Below are 21,694 nucleotides of genomic sequence, written 5' to 3'. Positions count from 1 at the left end.
GACTGAGTACTATTTTAAAGCCTAGATTTATATCAACTGTGTTAGCAGTACTTATTTCACATCAATTTTGACAAGCTATTGCTTTCACTTAGCTTTCTGGTTGAAAAAATGAAAGAAAAAATGAAAAAAAAAAATGGAACAGGAGTGAAATAATAGAGTCATGAATCTAAAACAGGGCCTTGATAACAGTTTGGAAACACCAGACTAGGGTTAGTACAGGAATGAAAATAGGGCAAATACAAAAAATATTTAACTAAAGAAAATGGACAATAATTGGTGATGGATTACATAGACAGCAGAACCAGAGTTAATCTTCCAATGTGAAGATACCAAAATTGTGCAAGTGACAGACCCCAGGATGATCTTCATTTGTTATATTGTTAGACATATTCAGTTAAAAATACAAGTCTGTAAAGAACATGAAGTTTCTTCTAGAGCTCAGATATTAGTTACACAGATTATAACTGCTGTCTAAGGGAGTAAGTATGGAGAAGAAAACATTCTTTAGAATCAATCTTGAAGGACATGAGAGTAGAGAGAAGAAAACAGTAGTAAATGAAAGTAAGAGATTAACAACCATAATAAACTAAAACAATTATAACAGAGGTGCCTGGGTGGCTCAGTCAGTTAAGCATCTGACTTTAGCTCAGGTCATGATCCCACGGTCCGTGAGTTCGAGCCCCGCATCGGGCTCTGTGCTGACAGCTCAGAGCCTGGAGCCTGCTTACGATTCTGTGTCTCCCTCTCTCTTTCTGCCTCCCCCCCCCCCCCCCCACTCATGCTCTGTCTCTGTCTCACAAACAAATGAACATTAAAAAAATTTTTTTAAAACAATTATAAAATGTATTATAGTAAAAGTTATGTGAATGAGGTCTCTCTTACTCTCAAAATACCTTACTATACTGTACTCACCTTTCTTCTTGTGATGTGAGATGAAAAAATGCCTATGTGATGAGATGAAGTGAGGTGAATGACATAGACACTGTGGCATAGCATTAGGCTACTGAGGACCTTCTGACCACACATCAGGAGAATCCTCAGCCTCCAGACACTGTAGAGAGCAGAACTGCTGATAAGGGGGAACTACTGTAGAACAGCCAGAGAGATTTTAATTGTCAAAAGTAAAGAGTTCTATAAGACAGTCAACCTCAACAGAACTGGTAGAAGAAAGAGGTTATGAAAAGAGAAAAAGCCAGAAAAATGGCACTGAAAGCATTAAGTACTGGCACCAGAAGCAGCAAAATCCAGGAGAAAAAATTGAGGCAACAGGCATAAGAAACAAATTAAGTTTCTCTCTTTCTGTGCTAGGATGGTGCTTGCTCATTTCTCTGTTGTTGAACATGTTAATTAACATACAATGTATTTATGGTCTAGTTTCTGAAATAAAGTATGAATTCACAAGGGCATAGTTAGCATGGTATCACTGTACATAGCAAGAGCACAAGATTTGCTGAAGGACTGAACGGCTCCCCATTTCACTTAGTGTAAAAGCTTCACAACAGTGCAGATGGCCATCCTCCTTCATGAACTCTGTGACCCAAGTTCCTACTAGTCCATTTTCATTCATTCTACTCTAGTCACACTGGCCTCTTTGATGTTTTGTAAACTTACTGGCTATGCTGTGATCTTAAGGTCTTTGCACTGGCTGTCTTCTCTGGATAGTCTCTCTCTCTCTCTCTCTCTGGATGTTCCTCCCCAAGATATTCACAGGTTAACTCCCTCCTCTCCTTCCAATTGTGCTTTCTCAGGAAGGTCTCCTATGACCACTCAATTTTAAATCTGCACCCCACCCCCCAATTCTAGAACTACTTTTAATATTTTTCATATACCTACCACCTATTCATACTATACATAGTCTGCTTAGTAATCGTGTTTATTGTTTGAGGTCTGTCTCCCTTTACCAGAAAGTGAGCTCTACAGAGGCAGGAATCTTTGTTTTGCTCATGGGCGCATGTCCCCAGCACCCAAAACGGTGGCTGGCCCAGAACAGAAGCTCAATAAATACTTCTTGGATAGATGAACAGATGAATCACAGTGACAGAAAATGAGTCTTCTGGGGTGATGAAGCTTTTTCAGCACTGTATCTGAGGACATTTCACATTCCGATATTGGAAAATCCCAGAAAGGAAGAGAAAGCTGGTAAGGAGGAATCCAAAGGAGAGCACAGAGACTTGCCATGGGTATGATCAAGCACAGGTGGCCTTGGTGAAGAAAGTAGGGATGTGAGCCGTGGAACAACAAAATGGACATCTCCATGTGTGACAGTGAGGAAAGCTAAGACCCGATGCTCTCAATTTCCCATCGAGCAGAACGCAATATCAAAACTTCTGAGAGACTGGGAGTTTTATTTAAGAACTACACGTATTAAGTAGCTTTGTAATTTAACCTGTTAAATAGGAGAAAGAAATAAAAAGTTGACAACTATTTACGTTTTTGATTTAACATGAGCTTAAAAAAAATCAAATGCCACAAAAATCAAAGTCTCTTCTTATCTGGAAGAGACACTAAAAATGATAAATCAAAAATGGAATTATTAACACTTCCAGTAATGGCTTTTATCCCTTACTGAACATCAGATGAAGAATATATGTTTAATACAAACAAGACAGAAAGAACTTCCACTACGAAAAATTAGCTTGATTTTAATATATGACTACTCAGGATTTTACTTCCTAAAAGGAGTCCATTTTGGGACATTACTTAAGCAATTTATTAAGGTTTACAAGGTGATTATGCCATTAGGTGGTGATCTTCTGGCTTACTACAGGAAAACAATGGAATTATTCTTTCCTCATTAACAAAGGGGCAGAAGGCCTTGGCAATAAAGAGGTAGATATAAATTTTACCAAAAGAGAAAGTTGTCCTGACGTCTAAAAAACTAACATTTTAACAAACTGAATATAAGTTGGCAATACTAACTAAAGCAGCAAGTAATGCCACTCCAAACCATGTTTGTGATTACATTTTCTTTTGTCATTTTCCTTTTTCTTCCTTCATGTATTTAAAAACAATGACAAGAGCAACAAACTACAAATGCAATGAGCTAAAAAGTCTCCCTGTATTCTCTGCTGTCAAAATAGTCACCCACGGGGCACTTGGGTGGCTCAGTGCATTAGGTGTCCAACTCAATTTCAGCTTGGGTCATGATCTCACATTTCATGAGTTCGAGCCCTGTACTCACAGTGCAGAGCCTGTTTGAGATTCTCTCTCCCTCTCTCTTTGCTCTCTCTCTCTCTCTTTGCTCTCTCTCTGTGCTCCTCCCGCGCTGCTCACTAGCTCTCTCTCCCCCTCAAAATCAACTTAAAAAAATAGAAAAAATAGTCACCTACTGCTGTACTATCACTGAGTGCCTCCAGCAAGCCAGGCCTCAAAGTACACACATGATCTCATCGGAGGCTTTAATATTGCTATGTTATGGATTAAGAAACTAGATTCAGAGACATTAGGTAATTTTGACTAGGTAGTAAATGGCAATATTGCTAGTTGAATCCAGGTCACATGGATATCAAAACCTGGCTTTCCAATGAGAATCCTGCCTCTCTGGGTATCATATGCTAAATTTGTCAACATATTACTAATAAGCAATGTCCAGAACAATTTCAAAAGAGGTATCTTAAAAAAACCCAAAAACAACCAACTATATTTTGAGCTACACAGCATATACTTAGCTAAGGTTAATCTTTTGAAACCACATATTAAAAATACAATGGTATCTTTGGTCAAGAAGAACCTTTCAATGCAGCAGAAACCCCAAAATTACTGAAATAAATAAGAACCTCTGGCATTAAAAAAAGTGGAAAAACCTCAGGTAGACAATATTTATGGAAGTATAAACATGTACCAATGAAAATGTATTTGTACAGCAAAACTAGCAAAAAAAAATGATTATGCAACAAAAAAGAAAGTGGTCAAGTATTCCCATATTTCAAGGAAAAATCAAAACATAAATATTATTTGTTGATTGTAATACTATAGCCCTGCATCACTCCTGCAGCCTAAGGGGGGAGGGGGAATCAAAGATAAAGCAGAATGTTTTCTGTATAACCCAGGTATTCGTAGAGAATGGACTACATTATCACTGAACACTTTACTATCTGATCAGTTATGCTACAGTTAAAGAACTTTATACTCCCATAAAATAATGTCCTGTTTATATTCCTATGCCTGCGGCCAACCCTGTTGGTTTACTGACTCATCTAGTCCACTTCCAACCTCCTTCCTCCCTTACCCAGTACCACTCCCAGTTTCCTCTACAGCTAGAGGCGGCAGTGAAACACTGCTTCAACTTATAAAAAATAAAGCCTAAGTCTGTTGGAGAGCTTCTGGGAAAGCTTTTGTTTTCCTGTTTTCCTGCTAAGAGAGACAGTCATTCCATCAGCTTCTCTTTCCTCTCTTCATTCTTCAGATAGGACAGAAGGGCTGTGGCAACCATCTCATGACCATGATGGAAAAGCCCAGACGATCACAAAGATGCCAACAATGATACCACTGAGTCACTGATCAAGATTAAGAGACACCTAGCTCTGGACTGTATGTGAGAAAAATAAACTTCCATTTAAGCCACTATTAGTCAGATATTCAATTACTTGCAGACAAAAGTAATCTTTATCAAACATCTTAGAAACCTTTAAAGCTGGTAAGAACACAGTTTAGAAGCTGGTCAGTTGTATGTGTTCATTCACTCATTTGTTCAAATGGTTAAATACCTACTTTTATCGGGTTAGGTTATGGGGAAAGAAAGTTGAAGATTAAAAAAAGTCTCTTAGTTTGAGACACATACTTAATATGAAAGCGAGATGTACAAATACGAGTGTGATAAATGCTCTAATAGAGCATGAACAAACTTCAATAGTGGCAAAGAGGAACCATGAGATTTTGTTTTGTTTTGTTTTTTCAGAATTCAAAGTCTAGGTTTTTAAGTCAGAAAACTACAGGACTGGCCCAAACCAGTCCTGCTCTGTCCTCCCAAATGGCAAATTAAAGATAGGAGAGGAGAAAGAGAGTCTGGGAAGCAAGCAAGAAAGTTAGACACAGTGAGGATTTCTGATAACCCTGACCCACCTACAGCTATCAGAGCACGAGAGGTGCAAAGAAACACCCTAGCCTATGTCATCTGGAGCACAGTGGGCCTGGAACAGCTCCCCCTCATTCTTACAGACCACAGTGGTCTGGGAGACTTAGCTGGGAGTGAGGGTACCATGCTTGAGAAAAAGAGAGGGTGCACCAACCTGAGTAGAAGATGCAGCTGCAAGGCAGAGGACTAAGCAGCAACACTGATATTTTAGGGTGAGGCCACCCTGGATAAATGCTAAGGACCAGACTCTTCAGCCAAAACCATTCCTATGTAAGCCAGAATGCACATTATGTAGTTCTATACACACCTGGTCTTTGCAAAAAATAACAAAGGCTAAAGCAATTCTATGTATGAGTCATTGTCGTAAGCAGTTATATATGACATATTTAATTGTTACAACTATCCTATGAAGTAGAAACTACTAGAAACATTGCGCACATGAGAAAAGAGAGGCGAAAGAAATTTCTAGTAAATGGAAGAAGTTGGATTTGAATCTAAAGAATCTGGGTCTGGAGTCTACTCTTTACCACCCTGGTCTCTGTACCCACTATGCCTTTCACCCTCAACTGCCTCATGAGCTCCCATACATCTTTCCAGAACCAACCTAAATGTCTCCTTCCTTAACTGCAAAGGCTATCCTCAGCAGAACTAACTTTCACCCCTTTTTGTACTACCATCTTCTTCGGTAGAACACATATCACACCGTCCTGCAACGATTTGTGGATGTATGTGATGCATGTCCTCACTACACTGTGAGGTCTTGGGGACAGGAACTGCCTAATTTATCATTATGTCCCTCTCATCAGTCACAATGTCTGACATAGCAAGCACTCACTAAACATTTACTTAACTGAATGAATATAATAGAAATATAATGTAGAAATAATGCCTATTTTTATTTGCAAACATTTCAAAGTTGTCCACACAGCCCAATAGCGAACTGACTCTTTATTCACCCAGTTTTGGCAACAAAGAATTCTATACACTCATTTCTAAAAACTAGTTTAAAAAATAAATCTTTAAATTATCATAAGAGAATCTAGTAGTGCCTCCCAAATCCAGCTGTGTCCGAAATCCAGCTTAGTGTGGATTTCCCAATGTAATGCTTAACTACTCCCAGAAAACATGTCTGCCAGACCTCTTCCACTAGAAATAAATGCGTTGCAAATCAGAACTTGGATGAAGAACTATGGAAGATCTTAGCAGAGCAAAATAATTAAAAAAAATAAAAAGGATAATTTCCATAATTCTGACCCCTTAATTTTAAAAATCAGTTAAAAACTGCTCCATAGACTAGTTGCAGCACTAATGGAATCCTCTGTATCAGTGAATGGTCTCATTAGAACTAACTTCATATCCTTCATTTCCTTTAATTCTCACTCGCTCATCAAACACCTGTCATATGCCAAGAACTGTGCTGAGTCCTGAGGACGCAGGCCGACTAAGTGACAGGGTCAAGTAAACTAACACCTGCAACACAGGGTGGTGGACCGGAGACGCACTTAGGATGCTATGGCAGCAAAGAAAAGAAATACTCAAGTCAGAGTGGGGAGTCCTAGAAGGATAGATAGGGCCATGGACACAAAAACAAAAGCATCTTGGAAACGGTATCCCTTTTGGGAAAAGATTTAAAAGTGTGCATTTTGAATCAGTAGTTTTAGAGTCAAACGATACAAAGTATGCAAAAGCTCAGCTATGATAAGAATTTTATGTCCTCCCTCCAAAGTTCCTATGTTGAAATCCTAACCCCAAAGGTAATGCTGATAACCTTAGGTAGGTAAGGCCTTTCGGAGGTGCTCACATCATGTGGGTGGAGCCCTCAAGAATAGGATTAGTGCCGTACAAAGAGGCTCCAGAAAGTGCCCAAGCAATTAAACCATGTGAGGATACAATAAGAAGCCGGTGACCCGGAAGAGTGCTCCTATCTGAGCAGTTTCCAGAACTGTGAGAACAAATTTCTGTTGTTTATAAGCTCCCTAGTCTGTACTATTTTGTTATAGCAGCCTGAATGGGCTAAGACAAACTCTTCAAATGGTACCTGGCTAAGTGCTCAATGAATTTTGGCTGCCATTTCAACATCAGGATCAGTGGTCCCCTTGGTCCCCCTTGGGAATCCCCTCCATCCATCAAAATCTACTTAACCTGCAGCTCAAAATAATCATTTCTAAGAAGTCTCCTTTAAGTATGTTGGATTTATAAAAATCTTACATCCTCTAAACTCATATAACAACTAGGACCCATAGAAAAGATAGTATTTGGCACTACTCTTACATAAACTAAAAGTTGATTATGTCTTTTCACAAAAAGTTAATTAACTATTTAAGGTATTTATCTTGCCTTACCAAGTACAGTGTAAATTATTCAACATGAAACACACATTCTATTATTTTCATACTGCCCAAACAACTTAGAACAGTGTGTGCACAGAGCAGGCATATAGTCATATCTGTCAAAGCAGTTAATGCAACACGAAACAGTTGATGGCTTATGTGCCATCTTAGAAGATGTTAAAGAAAAACATAAATTATAACCATGAGGCTTTTAGACTGTCTTTAATAATGATAAATATATATAACCTAAAGGCAAGAGAGAAAAAAATGTGTTTCCTGATTTAATTTTCAGATCTACCACAAGAATGTCCATTCTCAAGAGATGAATACATTCCTGCACATAATTGGAATCACTGGTAGAACCAAAGCAGAACAGAATGAATGAATGAATGATTGAATGAGAGAAAGAAAGAAAGAAAGAAAGAAAGAAAGAAAGAAAGAAAGAAAGAGTGAGTGGGAGGGAGGAAAGAGGAAAATTTAGAGTTTCCTCACTGTCTAATCTGGAAGTCATTTAACAAGAAACTCAAAGGAAATTAACCTCTCACTTTGGCAATATGCCAAATAAACTAATCCTTCAGTACAACCTTGAATTTGGAATCTGGTTCACTGTCACACTAAATAAGTACCTTCTATCTTTATATAAACCCTACCATCACTTGCAGCATTTTTAATCTTACCACTCATTCATGAAACTACCCATATTACACTTTCACTCTTTAGCACAGGTTACATCTCCTTTCTTTTTTTTTCTTTTCTTTTTTTTTTTTTTAAATGTCTATTTATTCTTGAGAGATAGAGACAGAGCAAGAGCAGGGTTGGGGCAGAGAGAGACACAGAATCCGAAGCAGGCTCCAGGCTCTGAGCTATCAGCACAGAGCCCAACGCGGGGCTTGAACCCACAGACCGTGAGATCATGACCTAAGCCAAAGTCAGACACCTTAACCAACTGAGCCATCCAGGCATCCCACAAGTTCTTTGTTATAAGGAACAAATCTTAACTTCTACAAACTACCTCCAGGATCTTGTAAAATGTTTTGCACGTAGTAGACCCTCAAATATTTGTTCTGACTGACCAAATAAACTTACAGTATATCCTGGATGAGTAGTAATTTAGCTGAATTTGTTGGCTACCATAGACTGAGTACCTAGTACGCCAGGCTTTACATATATCACTTAATCTGTATCACAACCCTTTGAAGTATACTCTCTATTTTACAAACTGGGAAACTGAGACTTTAAAGAGCTAAAGAAAGTTTTCCAAGATCCTACAGCCAGTAAGAAGTAAAGCTGTGATTTCAATCCATGTCTGATTTCTAACTACTTCTCTTTCCATTGAGCCACATTGCTTCTCTAAAATGATAAGCGATCTCCAGAACCATGGTTGAGGGGCACAGAATGATACTGACGTGCCATCTCAAGTTTTAGTTAGAGAATAAAGTAGGTTTAGGTCAGTGAAAAGGCACTAAGGCTTTTTGGTTTTGTTTTTTAATAACTATATACAGCAAATGTCAAGGGCTATCAACGTTTTACAAATGACATCAAAATCATGTTTTTCGTTTACCTCTGGAGTGTTTAGAACAGAGGGTATAGGACTACTGCCTAGGTGTACATCTCTGACTTGACCTGATTTCTGAGGTGTGTAAGATTAATCTTTGACCTCCAACTTGTCAATGGAGGTGGGGAGGGAGGGGTGTGTCACAAAATACATTTGTTGCCAACTCTCAGACCTGTAGGAAGAGGGATCTATAGACAGTAACTAATGAGAACATCCTATTCCTCAAACACTCAGAACGAACAGTGATATTAAGTTCACTTTTTGAAAATAGATTCACTGTACTAGAGATTCTTATGAGATCTCTTCTTTACTTCTCTTAAGGTTTGCCAAGCTCCCCCACTTGCTAAGTAGATATTATGCTAAATCCAGAGGCAAAGAAATAAAAAACGTACATTTAGCTGTTTTTTCCTCAAAGGTAAAGAGTTCCTCTGGCTCAAGAAGTCAACCAGCAAATGTTTAATCAGCACCTGTTATGCCCAGTTTCAGGCACAAATAATTGCCCAGAAGAAGGTAAGATATACCCCCAAAACACCAACCATAAAGAAACAAATTGATAAACTGGCCTTCAACAAAATTAAAAACTTCTGTTCCTCAAAAACTAGTTAAGAGAATGAAAAGACAAATTGAAGACTGGTAGAAAAAAAGTTCAGAGAACATTTGTCTAGGAGGGGATCTGTATCCAGAATATACAGAGAATTGTCTAAACTCAACAATAAAAACCCAAGTTTTAAAAAAGGCAAAAAGAAATTTTTTTTTTTTTAAGTAAAAGATCTGTACTGACACTTTGTCAGTGAAGACTTATGGATGACAAACAAACACATGCAAAGATGCTCAACATTATTAGTCACTGGGGAAACGGAAAAAAGCCACAATATCACTATATACTTATTAGAATGGGTATCATACCAAGTATTGACAAGGATGTGGAGAGACCAGGAACTCTCATACACTCCTGACCGGAATGTAAAATGGCACAACTATTTCAGAAAACAGTTTGGCAATCTCTTAAAAAGTTAAACATAAACTTGCCACATACAATCCAGCCATTCCATTCCTAGGTATTTACCCAATATAAATAAAAACATATGTCCCTACAAAGGCTTATACACAAATATTTATAGCAGCTTTATTTCTAATAGCCCAAAACTAGAACACACAAAAGACCCAAACGTCTATCAACAGCTAAACAGACTGTCATATACCCATACAATGGAACACCACTAAGCAATAAAAATAAATGAATAAGACAGCAACATGGATACATCTTTAAATAATTATCCTCAGTAAAAGAAGCCAGGAAAAAGAATACATTACTGTATGATTTCCATTTATATAAAACTCTTAGAAATATCATTTTTAAAAAATTAAAAAGAAGGGGGGGGAACTGGGTGGCTCAGTCGGTTAAATGTCCTACTTCGGATCAGGACATGATCTCACAGCTCTTGAGTTCGAGCCCTGCTCATCGGCCTCTGTGCTGACAGCTCAAAGCCTGGAGCCTGCTTCAGATTCTGTGTCTCTCTCTCTCTCTCTCTTTCCACTCCCCTCCCCGCCCCTGCTGTTCATGTTCGCTCGCTCTCTCTCAAAAATAAACATTAAAAAAATTTTTTTTAACTCTTGGAAATATAGTGACAGAAAGCAAATCAGTGGTTGCCTAGGGATGGGGGCAGGGGAAACAGTGCAGAGAAGCGAAGGGCAGGAGAGAAAGACTAAAAAGGGGAATAAAGAAACTTTTACGGATGAAGGATATGCTCATTACCTTAATTGTAGTGATGGTTTCATGGATGTATACATATGCCAAAACTTGGCAATTTATAAACTTTAAATATGAGAAATTTTTGAATGTCAAATATTCTTCAATAAAGCAATTAAAAACTAATCAAGAAGACTTATACATATGAAAAGTTAAAAAAAAAATTTTAATCTGTGTATGTATCCTCTAAGATGGCCAAAATGATCCCTGCCCCTTGCTACTTATGCCCATTTGTAATCTCTGCTTGCAACTGGGCTGTATTTAATGACTTGTTTCATTAAAACACACTACAGCAGATGTAAAGAGATGTCACTTCCAAGATTAAGTTACAAAAAAACACAGTAGTGTCCTTCTGCCTTGGACTCTCCACATGCTTGCTCTGTGAACTGTCCTATGGAGAAGCCCAGGATATAAGGAATGAGGGAGGCCTCTGCCTAAAAACTATCAAGGAATAAAGGCCCTCAGTCCAACAGCCTTCAAAGGGCTAAATCCAATAACTATATGATTGAGTTTGGAAGTTAATCCTCTCCCAGATGAACCTTCTGATGAGTACGCAGCCCCAGCCAACTGTCAGACTACAACATCATGTGAGACTCTGAGCCAGACGTACCTAACTAAACCATGTCTGGATTCCTGATCCACAGAAACTGTGAAATATCTATGTTTGTTTCTTTAAGCCACAAAATTTTGGAGTACACAGTTTGTTACAAAGTAACAGACAACTAATAAAAAATCTAAGTCACATTTATATAAAAGAAAGTCTTCAAAGCAATTATATCCATTTAGAACACATTCAGCTACAGTAACAGAACATTTGACTAAAACTGGATTAAACAGTCCAGACATGAGACAGTCCCAGGTTAGTACAGTATTTCAAAATGCCACCAGAGACCCAAGCCCTTTCTATTCAGGCTCTGACATTAAGGGACAGGTCCCCATCCTAATGCATGTTATTGTAGGGTTACAATATGATCTCATGTCCACTATGGAAAAGAAGGGGAAGGGGTTTTGCCTTTATCAGGAAAGTAAACACTTTCCTACAAACCTCAGAGATACTCTTCCACTTATATCTCACTCATCAGAACTGTTTTCCATAGCCACCCTTAGTTGCAAAGGAGTGTGGGAAGATGAGCATTTTTTTTTTTTTTAAGTAAGGCACACTGCTGCCTCAACAAAGTGTTTTGTTAGTAAAGAAGAAAGGGGCAGTGCTCATTACATAGGCAACCAGCAGTATGAGCCAAAGCAATACATTATATCATGGTAAAACCAAAAATATTACAGTTTGTTTAGAGAAGGCCAAACCCACTATAAGCTATGGGGCCTTGAGAAGGTTTCTGAAAAGAGAGATGTTTAGAATTTGGCTAAGTAGAAAGGAAGAGCAAGGGAATTCTCAAAGAGGATAAAGGAACAAAAAACCATGAAGACAGGAAAATGCAATAAGACCTGAAAGTATATTACCCTGTATAAAGTTTTAATTGTCATGATTAACTTTTCAACAAATTGCTGAGTGACAAATATGCATGTTGTTTCCTAGCATGGAAAAAATGTGGCATCACGTTTAAAAGATAAAACATGGTGGATCTGAATAGGTATTTCTCTAAGGAAGATATACAAATGGCCCGTAAACACATGAAATGATGCTCAACATCACTAGTCACCAGGCAAATAGCAAAACCGTAACTAGATGCCACTTCACAACCACTAGGATGGCTAAAGTCAAAAAAGTCAGGTAATGATAAATTTCAGTGACAATGTAGTAAAATTGGAAGCTTCATGCACTGTAAAAATGGAAACTGGTGAAGCCAAATTAGAAAGAAGTATGGAAGTTCTTCAAACTAATCATGTTGTCATATGACCCAGAAAATCCCAAGAGAAATGAAAAAATGTCCACACAAAAACTTGAAAGTTTATAGCAACATTGCATATTAACAGTCAAAAGGTGAAAACAATCCAAATGGCCATTAACTGAGGAATGGATAAACAAAGTGTGCTATATTCATATAATGGAATATTATTTGGCCATAAAAAGGAATGAAGTACTTCTACTATAACATGGACAAACTTTGAAAACATTACATTAAATTAAAGAAGCCAGTTGAGAATGATACACATGCTGTGATTCCACTCATATGAAATGTCCAGAACAAGAAAATTTACAAGAGACAGAAAGTAGCTTACTGGTTGCCTATGGCTAAGGCAAGGATAAGTGGGCTTCGTCTACCTTGGTCCAAACCACCATTATTTCATAGCTGGATTACTTCAATAACTTAACCTACTTGGTTTCCCTGCTTCCATTCTTTGTCCACTAATGGATTCTGAGTGCCTAGGATAGTTATCACAGAAGACAGTAGGTATTCAATAATTTAGTTGTTATTATTCTGACTCCCAAGTCCTATGCTCTTTTCCAGTTTGTTTCTCCTGATTTATTTTGCAAATATCATGGTAGGAGAGACAGTGCTACTCAGCATTCAAACTCCCTTCCTATTTTGGGGAACTGCTGGTACCAATAGGAGGCAGCTACCTCTCATCACAAAAACTGGAAACTCCATGGGACGCCTGGGTGGCTCAGTCAGTTAGGCATCCGACTCCTCTGATTTAGACTCAGGTCATGATCCCATAGGTTTAGGAGATTGAGCCCTGCACTGGGCTCTGTGCTGATAACACAGAGCCTGCTTGGGATTCTCTCTTTCTCTCTCTTTCTCTGCCCCTCCCTCTGCACTCACTCACTCTCTCTCTCTCTCTCTCTCTCAAAACAAATAAATAAACTTTAAAAAAAAAAAAAGAGAAGAAGAAAGAAAGAAACTGGACACCCCAGTTACTTATTTCGCCAGTTCCCCTGGCAACTAGAGTGTGAGAATGTAACCCAGGCTTGGCCAGATCACATGTACCTCCACAAAATGTGACTGGTAGCTGGGACAGAAGTTTTTTGAGGGATTTTTAAGTTTGTTTTCTTTTCTTTGGCAGCAGCAACATCTGGTTCTTCAGCCTGAGTCAGAAGCACCAGTGGAATCATCTTCTGAGGTCAGCAATGTCAGTAGAGCTAGGTGCAGTGTTCATGGCTCTGGAGCAGCAGAATCCTCACCAGACAGGTTTCATGGTGTGACTTTGGCTGTGGTCTGGCTGTGTACCTTCCCTCGGTTCCTGCCTACTTTTAGAACTGGGTTTCCAGCCTTCCCAGTGATTCTGCAAATCCATCTTGTATCTTTCAAAAATTCCTTTTCTGCTAATGTCAGCCAGAGTTAATATGCATTGCTTATAGTTAAAAACAATGACTGACAGAGGGCTCCTTACAAACTAACTCTTTAACCTTCTTAAACCCATGAGCAACATTTTAAATAGTGGTATTTCAGGAGGATTTTCCTGTGAAGAAATGTAATCTCATGTTACCTCCAAACAGAAATAAATTCATTTCCTTTATTATTCTTTTTTTTTTAACTTTATGTATTTATTTTGAGAGAGAGAGCGTGTGTGGGGAAGGGACAGAGAGAGAGGGAGACAGAGAATCCCAAGCAGACTCCATGCTGCCAGCACAGAGCCCAACACAGAGCTCGGAACTCATGAAACCATGAGATCATGATCTGAGCTGAAACCAAGAGTCAGACACTTAATTGACTGAGCCACCCAGGTGCCCCTCCTTTACTGTTCCTTTTAAAAAAAAAAAAAAAATTTTTTTTTAACGTTTTTATTTTATTTTCTGAGAGACAGAGACAGAGCGCTAGTTGGGGAGGGGCAGAGAGAGAGGGAGACACAGAATCCGAAGCAGGCTCCAAGCTCTGAGCTGTCAGCACAGAGCCCCACGTGGGGCTCAAACTCAGATACTGTGATATCATGACCTGAGCCGAAGTTGGACGCTTAACCCACTGAGCCACCCAGGCGCCCCCCTCCTTTACTATTCTTGATTAACTTTTCCCGGTCCTGTTATCTTCTCGAGAATCAGAATTCTTCCTCGCCTCACTCCAAAACAAGTCCATTGCCTATTTCCCTGAAGTTCCATTTCTTACCTACACTATAAATTCCACATGGTAATTCACCCCCTCAGTTGCATAAAAGAATAAAAAAATACTTCATTAAAATGTATTGGAATCTTGTAGTACAGACTAAATGCATGTTCTTGGAAACAATCAAGATTTCCTTTAATAGCTGAATGAATAAACAAACTACAGCACAACTATGAAATGGAATATTATTTAGCAATAAAAAGAAATGAACTATCAAAAAAAAAAATGAGCTATCAAGCCACCAAAAGACACGGAGGAAACCTAAATATACATTACTAAGTGAAAGAAGCCAATCTGAAAAGGCTATAGACTGTACGATTCCAACAATATCATATTCTGGGAAAGGCAAACTACAGAACAGTAAAAATACCAGTGGTTGCTAGGAGTTAGGGGAGAGGGAAGGATGGAGGGATAACTCCAGCACAGGAGATTTTTAGGGCAGTGAAACTATTCTGGAATCCTGCATTCTGTATCCTGTAATTGTGCATATATAACATTTATGCATTTGTCAAAATTCACAGAATATACAATATAAAATGTGAACCCTAATATATAGTATGGACTTTAATAACAAGAGATCAGTACTGACTCATCAATTATAACATGTACAACACTAACACAAAATGTAAATAATAGGAGAAATTTTGTGTTTGGTGGGGTGTAGGGGGTGGTACAAGTGTCCCCATTTTTCAAAAGTTCATGTTATACCACTTTGTTTTTATGAAAGACCTACATTAGTACCTATTTTTGCTGAGAGAAATCTGAAGGGTATTTTGCTTTTACAAAAAAAAGATAAAAAGCAAAAAGAGTGTTCAGCATTCATTTTGCAGCAAGCCTTTATAGAGGCAGCATGCACCCAGAGCAGTGAGAGTGGCCCCAAGCTCCTTCCCTGGGAACTATACTCAGCATGTCAGCATCAAGCTCCATAGCATCGAACTGTGCCTATGAGCATTTGTGCTTTACTTTGATGTATTTTGTGCATCCATTAGCAAGATGTGCCCTAAGGTATCAGAAAAGCCTAAGAAAGGTTACTTTTGGGGTCTAGAATCACTCAAAGATTTTTTCCACATAGGTTAATGGTAATTGCTTTTTTGCTTCACACCATTTTAGCTCACAAAAAGTTTCATAGGAATACTCCACTTTCAGATGGTGGGAGAAAACTATACAGCTGACCACTGAACAATGCAGAAGTTAGGGGCAACCCTCATGCAGTCAAAAATCCATATATAACTTTTGACTCCTGGGTGGCTCAGTTGATTTAGCCTCCGACTCTTGGTTTCAGCTCAGGTCATGATCCAAGGGTCGTGGGATCCAGCCCCACATCGGGCTCTGTGCTGAACGTGGAATCTGCTTGAAATTCTCTCTCTCTCTCTCTCTCTCTCTCTCTCTCTCTCTCTCTCACTAGTGCTCTGTCTCAAAAAAAAAAAAAAAAGTAAGTGCTAATAGCCCACTGTTGACCAGAAGCCTTACCAATAACATAAATAGTTGATTAACACATATTTTTTATGCTATCATACACTGTATTCTTACAATAAAGTAAGTTAGGGGAAAGTAAATGTAGATAATTATAAGAGAAAGAAAATACATTTACAGTACCATATGTATAAAAAAAAAATGCACGTATACGTGAACTCATGAGGTTTAAACCCATGTTGTTAAAGGGTCAACCACATTTGGGAACTCTCTGTACCTCCCCACCCCTTTTTCTGTAACCCTAAAAGGAACTAAAATATTATAAAATAATATCATGATGTGGGAAGATGAAGGTTAAAACATTCTAAGATCCTTGTACTGTTTGGAAGAAAGAGATGTTGATTATCTCTAGACTTTGAATCAAATAATGCATGTTAAAAATTTAACGGAAACCACATAAGTTTAAATAAAAACAAATTTTTTTCTTACAAAGCAAATCTATAATTTTTTTAAGTGTGGTGGCTTACCTGAGATTCCAGAACCTCCAGCTTGCGTTTCCTTGCATGAAGAGCTTTACTTGGAAAAGCCCAATAATAATTAGATGTTCCAATCCTCTCACAGTCAACCATACCGTCATCAACTAAGCTTTGAAGGACTTCTTTTACTGACATAGCAGCTAAAAGAGATAATTTTTAAAGACTACATTAAGACACATCCTATATAATTAAAAGGCTAAAAACTAGGAAAATACCTGCAATAAATATTACAGAAGGGGTACTTAACAAAGGAGCTTTTAAAAATAAAAAATACTACAATGGAAAAACAAAAGTACATCAATGAACAAAAACAAAATATACACAGTCAACAAACAAAAATGTTTAACCCCACTAATAACTGAAGAAAGCAAAATAAAGCAATGACATATGATTTCTTGACTACAATATCATAAAAGATTTAGGGTAATGAGTAGCCTCATCATGGGTAGAGAATATGACAATATATATTGAAAACCTTAGATTTATGCATATCTTTTATGTAGAAATTCCACTATTTTAAATTCAACCAAAGAAAATGACAGACAAGCATAACGATGCTTGTCAAAGCACTGTTTTCAATAGCAAAAAACTGGAAACCAGTCCAATAACTGGACTTGTAATATCGTGGGGCGCCTGAGTGGCATAGTTGATTAAGCGTCTGACTCTTGATTTCGGCTCAAGTCATGATCTCACGGTTTGTGAGTTTGAGCCCTGCATTGAGCTCTGTGCTAAACTGCAGAGCCTCCTTGGGATTTTATCTCTGTCTCTCGGCCCCTCCTCCACTTGCTCTTTATCTCTCTCTCTCTCAAAATAAATAAAAACAACTTAAAAAAAAAAGCATTTATTGTGACAGGATACTATACAATCATTAAATTTATGTTATAAAATATTTAATGGCATGGATATATATATACATTCAAAATGTAGTGTATAAAATATAAACAAATAAAGTTAAAATATGCACTAATGTGACAGAAGTTATCTTTAAGAGGCAATTTTTATTTCCTCTTTTTGTTCATTTTTCTTATTTTTTCCAACAGTGAACATGTTTTGCCTTCTTTGCTAAGAAAACTAACAAAAGAAAAAAAAACTTGTGAAAAATTAAACAATAAAACAATAAACTGAATATTACGGTTAAGGGTAAGATAAAAAATCAGAAAGAAGTTTTCAAAAGTAGCATATAAAAATGTAAAGTCAAATATGACTTTATTTGAAATTCATGAACAATTCTTACTTTCTATTAAGTAAAACTGTACTGAGAAATTATCCATATTTTTATGTCCACTTTAATTTTTTCTACAGATTCCTAAATATAATAAAATCTATTAGAAAACTAAAGATTTAATAAATTAAAAAAAAAATCGACACCAAATGTGCAAAACATTCAACCTCACTCGTAAAGAAATACGAAGTGAAATGTCAACGATTCTAAAAATGAAAACACAATTCTGAGAAATGAATGTGAATATAATTTGGAATAGCCTTTCCTGAAGGCACTTTGAGAATATGTATTAAATGTCTAAAACTACACAAGTCTCTATTTTCCACTCTATTTCTAGGAGCATTTCCTAATGAAGTGATAGGAGATGTGGGGGGGAAAAAAAGTATGGGTAAGGAGAGAAAGGGACGAATAGGTGGAGCACATTGAGATTTTAGGGCAGTAATAAAATCCTCTGCATGACACGATAATGATGGATCCGTGTCATTATACACTTGTCCAAACTCACAGAATGCAATGCAAACCATGGACTTTGAGGGATTAGGATGTGTCAGCTGTAACAAACGGACCACTGGTGAGTGATGCTGACAGCAGGAGAAGCTTTACATGTGGGGGAGCAGGAAGCATATGGGATATCTCTGTACCTTCCACTCAATTCTGCTATGACCCTAAAACTGCCCTAAAAAATCACGTTTTTAGAAAAAAATTCATAGATAGTATGTTACACATTAATTTTAGCAGCAAAGTTTGTGAACAACCTAGGTGTTCAACAAAAGGTAACAAGCTAAGCAAATTAGGGTATAGTGGGTGGTCACAGAATGAAACGTTAGGAGATGCAGATGTTGTGCATCTTTTTTTTTTTTTTAAGTTTATTTATTTATTTTGAGAGACAGAGGAGAAAAGGGAATCCCAAGCAGGCTCTGTGCTGTCAGCACAGAGCCCCACGAGGGGCTCAATCCCATGCAGTGAGATCATGACCTGAACAGAAATCAAGAGTGAGCCACCCAGGCACCCCACATCATTCTTTAAGCAAATGACATAATGAAATATAGATGACATAATGTTATATGAAAAATGCATGAACACAAAACTGCATATACAGGACAGTTCCCTCAAGAAAAAAAAAAAAAAAGAGATACATACATACATACATACACAAATAGAACCAAAGAATAAGACACCAAAATACACCAAAATGTTAACAGTGGTGATCCCAGAATAGAGGGCTTATGAACAATTTTTACTTATAAACATGTATAGCTTATACAATGAAAATAAGATTTAAATACATATATATATATACATATATATGTGTGTGTGTTATATATATATATATACACATATATATATATACATATATGTATATATACACACAGACACACACACACACACACGCACACCATATATAGGGGGTTTAACAGTGACCCTTCAAAAGATAACCCCCAAATCCTGTGAATGTGACCTGATTTGGAAAAAGGGTCTGTATAGATGCAGTTAAGGATCATAGATGAAATCATCCATGTTTTAGGGTGGTATGGCCCAAATCCAATGACATATGTCCTTATAAGAGATAGAAATGGAGAAAATAAAGGGGAAGTCTACGTAAAAACAGAGGCAGAGATTAGAACAACGTGTCTATAAGCCAAGTACGGCTGACAGCCACCAGAAGCCAGGAGAGAAGCAGGAGACAGATTCTCCTTCAGAACCTCCAGAAGGAACCAACCCTACCAACACCCTGATTTTAGACTTCTGGCTTCCAAACTTTGAAAGAATAAATTCTACTGTGTTAAGCTACCAAGTTTGTGGTAATTTGTTACAAAAGCTTAGAAAACCACTACACCATGTAAAGATATGAAGTCACATTCAACAAATACAAGAACATAAATGAAATGTTTACTTCTCTTGAAGTAAGTATACCTATAAATAAATAAATGTGTGCATGCATGTGTGTATAGGTATAGGTATGCGTGCATATTCCATTTTAATTTTCCTAAAGCAGATACTCCAAACACAAGAATCATGGCCACAGCCTGAAGACATCATGTAAGGACTTTTATAAACATTCTTCACCTGTAGAAATTTATGTTTTCATAAAGTGAAAGACTGTTACAGAAAAGATGGCCAATATATCACAAAATGTCTCCGCACATCTTTGATACTCACTAATGCCTTTTTCTTTGGGAGCAATCTTCTCCATGTCTTTTAATTGAAACACATCTTTCTGTTTAAAAGAGTTTAAAAAAAGATGAAAAACATATATTTATTTTCTACTATATGTTCATATTTACCATAACTATATTAATAAAACTTTGTACTAAAAGTTGTGTCTGGTAATGAACAGTGTGACAGAATCAAGCATTTTAGAGCTAGAACAAACTGCAATTGTCTTGTTTGATACCTTCAACAGAATTTAAAAAGGGACAAATTTTGCATGAACATTCAATTCTTTAAAGTAACTGAAGATCAGAATGTAAAGAATATCTTCCCGTCGAGGTATAAAGACTACTTACAATGAATCACTTAACATGAAATAATCACCTTCTCGGACACTGTGATTTTAAGAAAACAGTGATTTGCTTAGCATGCATCGTACGTCACAGATTTAGCAGTTTTAACTAAAAGTAAAACAGACAACTGACGGGCGTCTACTTGAGATTCTCTTTCCCTCTGCCCCTCTCCCCAGCTTGCATGCGTGCACGCTCCCTCTCAAAAACAAAACAAAACAAAACAAAACAAACTCAGTGACTAGTGAACTTCTGGAAGCTGCTCACACTCATTAACATGCTGTTATTAACTGAAGGCAGGGCTGAAAAATTTTCAATCTGAAACAGCCAATTTTGATACTGAGAAAATGAACAATATCATAAAGGACAAAATAATCACCCTCACCACTCTCCCCAGCCTTCCACAGCCTAGTAAGAATTAAATCTACTTTTCTTGCTGAGACCACAGGAAAAATATTTTAACTGTGTACAAGTCATAATCCTCACATACAAATTTCATCAATTTATCTTTCTAATCATCATTAATATGATACTCTGTTCTGAATTGCCAATGACTTTTAGTAAGTCATTGAAGGGAGGTAACATTAGTAAAATTACACTTAGAAGGCAGTTTTTAAAATAAAGGTTCCCAGAGTGTTTTGCTTGTTTTACTGAGAATCTGAATTATCAAAATGAAAATGTCCTTATTAATTTCATATTCTATTTTGCCATTTTCTCTTATCTTCTTCACATCTGTATATAATGAAAGTAGCCAGTAGAATGTGGTCAGACTAGACTTTGAAGGTCCTATCAAGTATTAGGCTAAGACATAGGAAATTAGTGTTTTTTGTAGGTCTAAGATTTGGACTTGAACTGGAAGAAGAAAAAAAAAAGCTACTGTTGAGCAACATGGTAAAAAAACCAGCTTCTAGGGACAGGTGCCTGGATTTAAATCCTGGCTCTACCACTTAGGACCTGAAACTTCAAACATATTTCCCGTTAGTGGCAGGCACAAATATCTGGAATAAATTAAGGAGGCCTATGATATGTAACACGATAGTCAGATTTATAAATGCAAAGAGGCAGCATTTAACACTGCCTAAAATCTAAAAATCAGATGATCCTCCCTGGATTTGAATCCTAGTGGTACTACCACTTTAATTTTTTGAGATCCAGGGCTGGCACCTTAGGCTGTGTCTCAGATGTCCTCATCTGTAGAATGAGGATCATAACAGTCCTGATAGCAAAGGATTAAAAAGGATGGAATCAGATAACCTACACCAAGCGCTGAGAGCAATGATTGGCACCTAGGAAGCACTCAGTTGATGTCCACAAT

The 21,694-nt window shown here is 37.4% G+C and overlaps 1 protein-coding gene across 1 annotated transcript in view; it reads right to left on the bottom strand.

Annotated features, from left to right (window-relative positions):
* MND1 (meiotic nuclear divisions 1) overlaps positions 1-21,694 on the bottom strand; it is a 62,289-nt gene that overhangs the window by 33,595 nt on the left and 7,000 nt on the right. The window contains exons 3-4 of the mRNA XM_060653966.3: positions 20,039-20,096; positions 16,648-16,796 (exon numbers count right to left, since the gene is read on the bottom strand). Coding sequence (XP_060509949.3) covers positions 16,648-16,796; positions 20,039-20,096 — 207 coding nt within the window. The remainder of the gene's footprint in view (positions 1-16,647; positions 16,797-20,038; positions 20,097-21,694) is intronic.

The sequence above is a fragment of the Panthera onca genome, chromosome B1 (genome assembly GCF_046562875.1).
Source record: "Panthera onca isolate mPanOnc1 chromosome B1, mPanOnc1 haplotype 2, whole genome shotgun sequence".
Classification (NCBI taxonomy): Eukaryota; Metazoa; Chordata; class Mammalia; order Carnivora; family Felidae; genus Panthera; species Panthera onca.
This window is presented reverse-complemented; position numbering and strand designations above follow the sequence as displayed.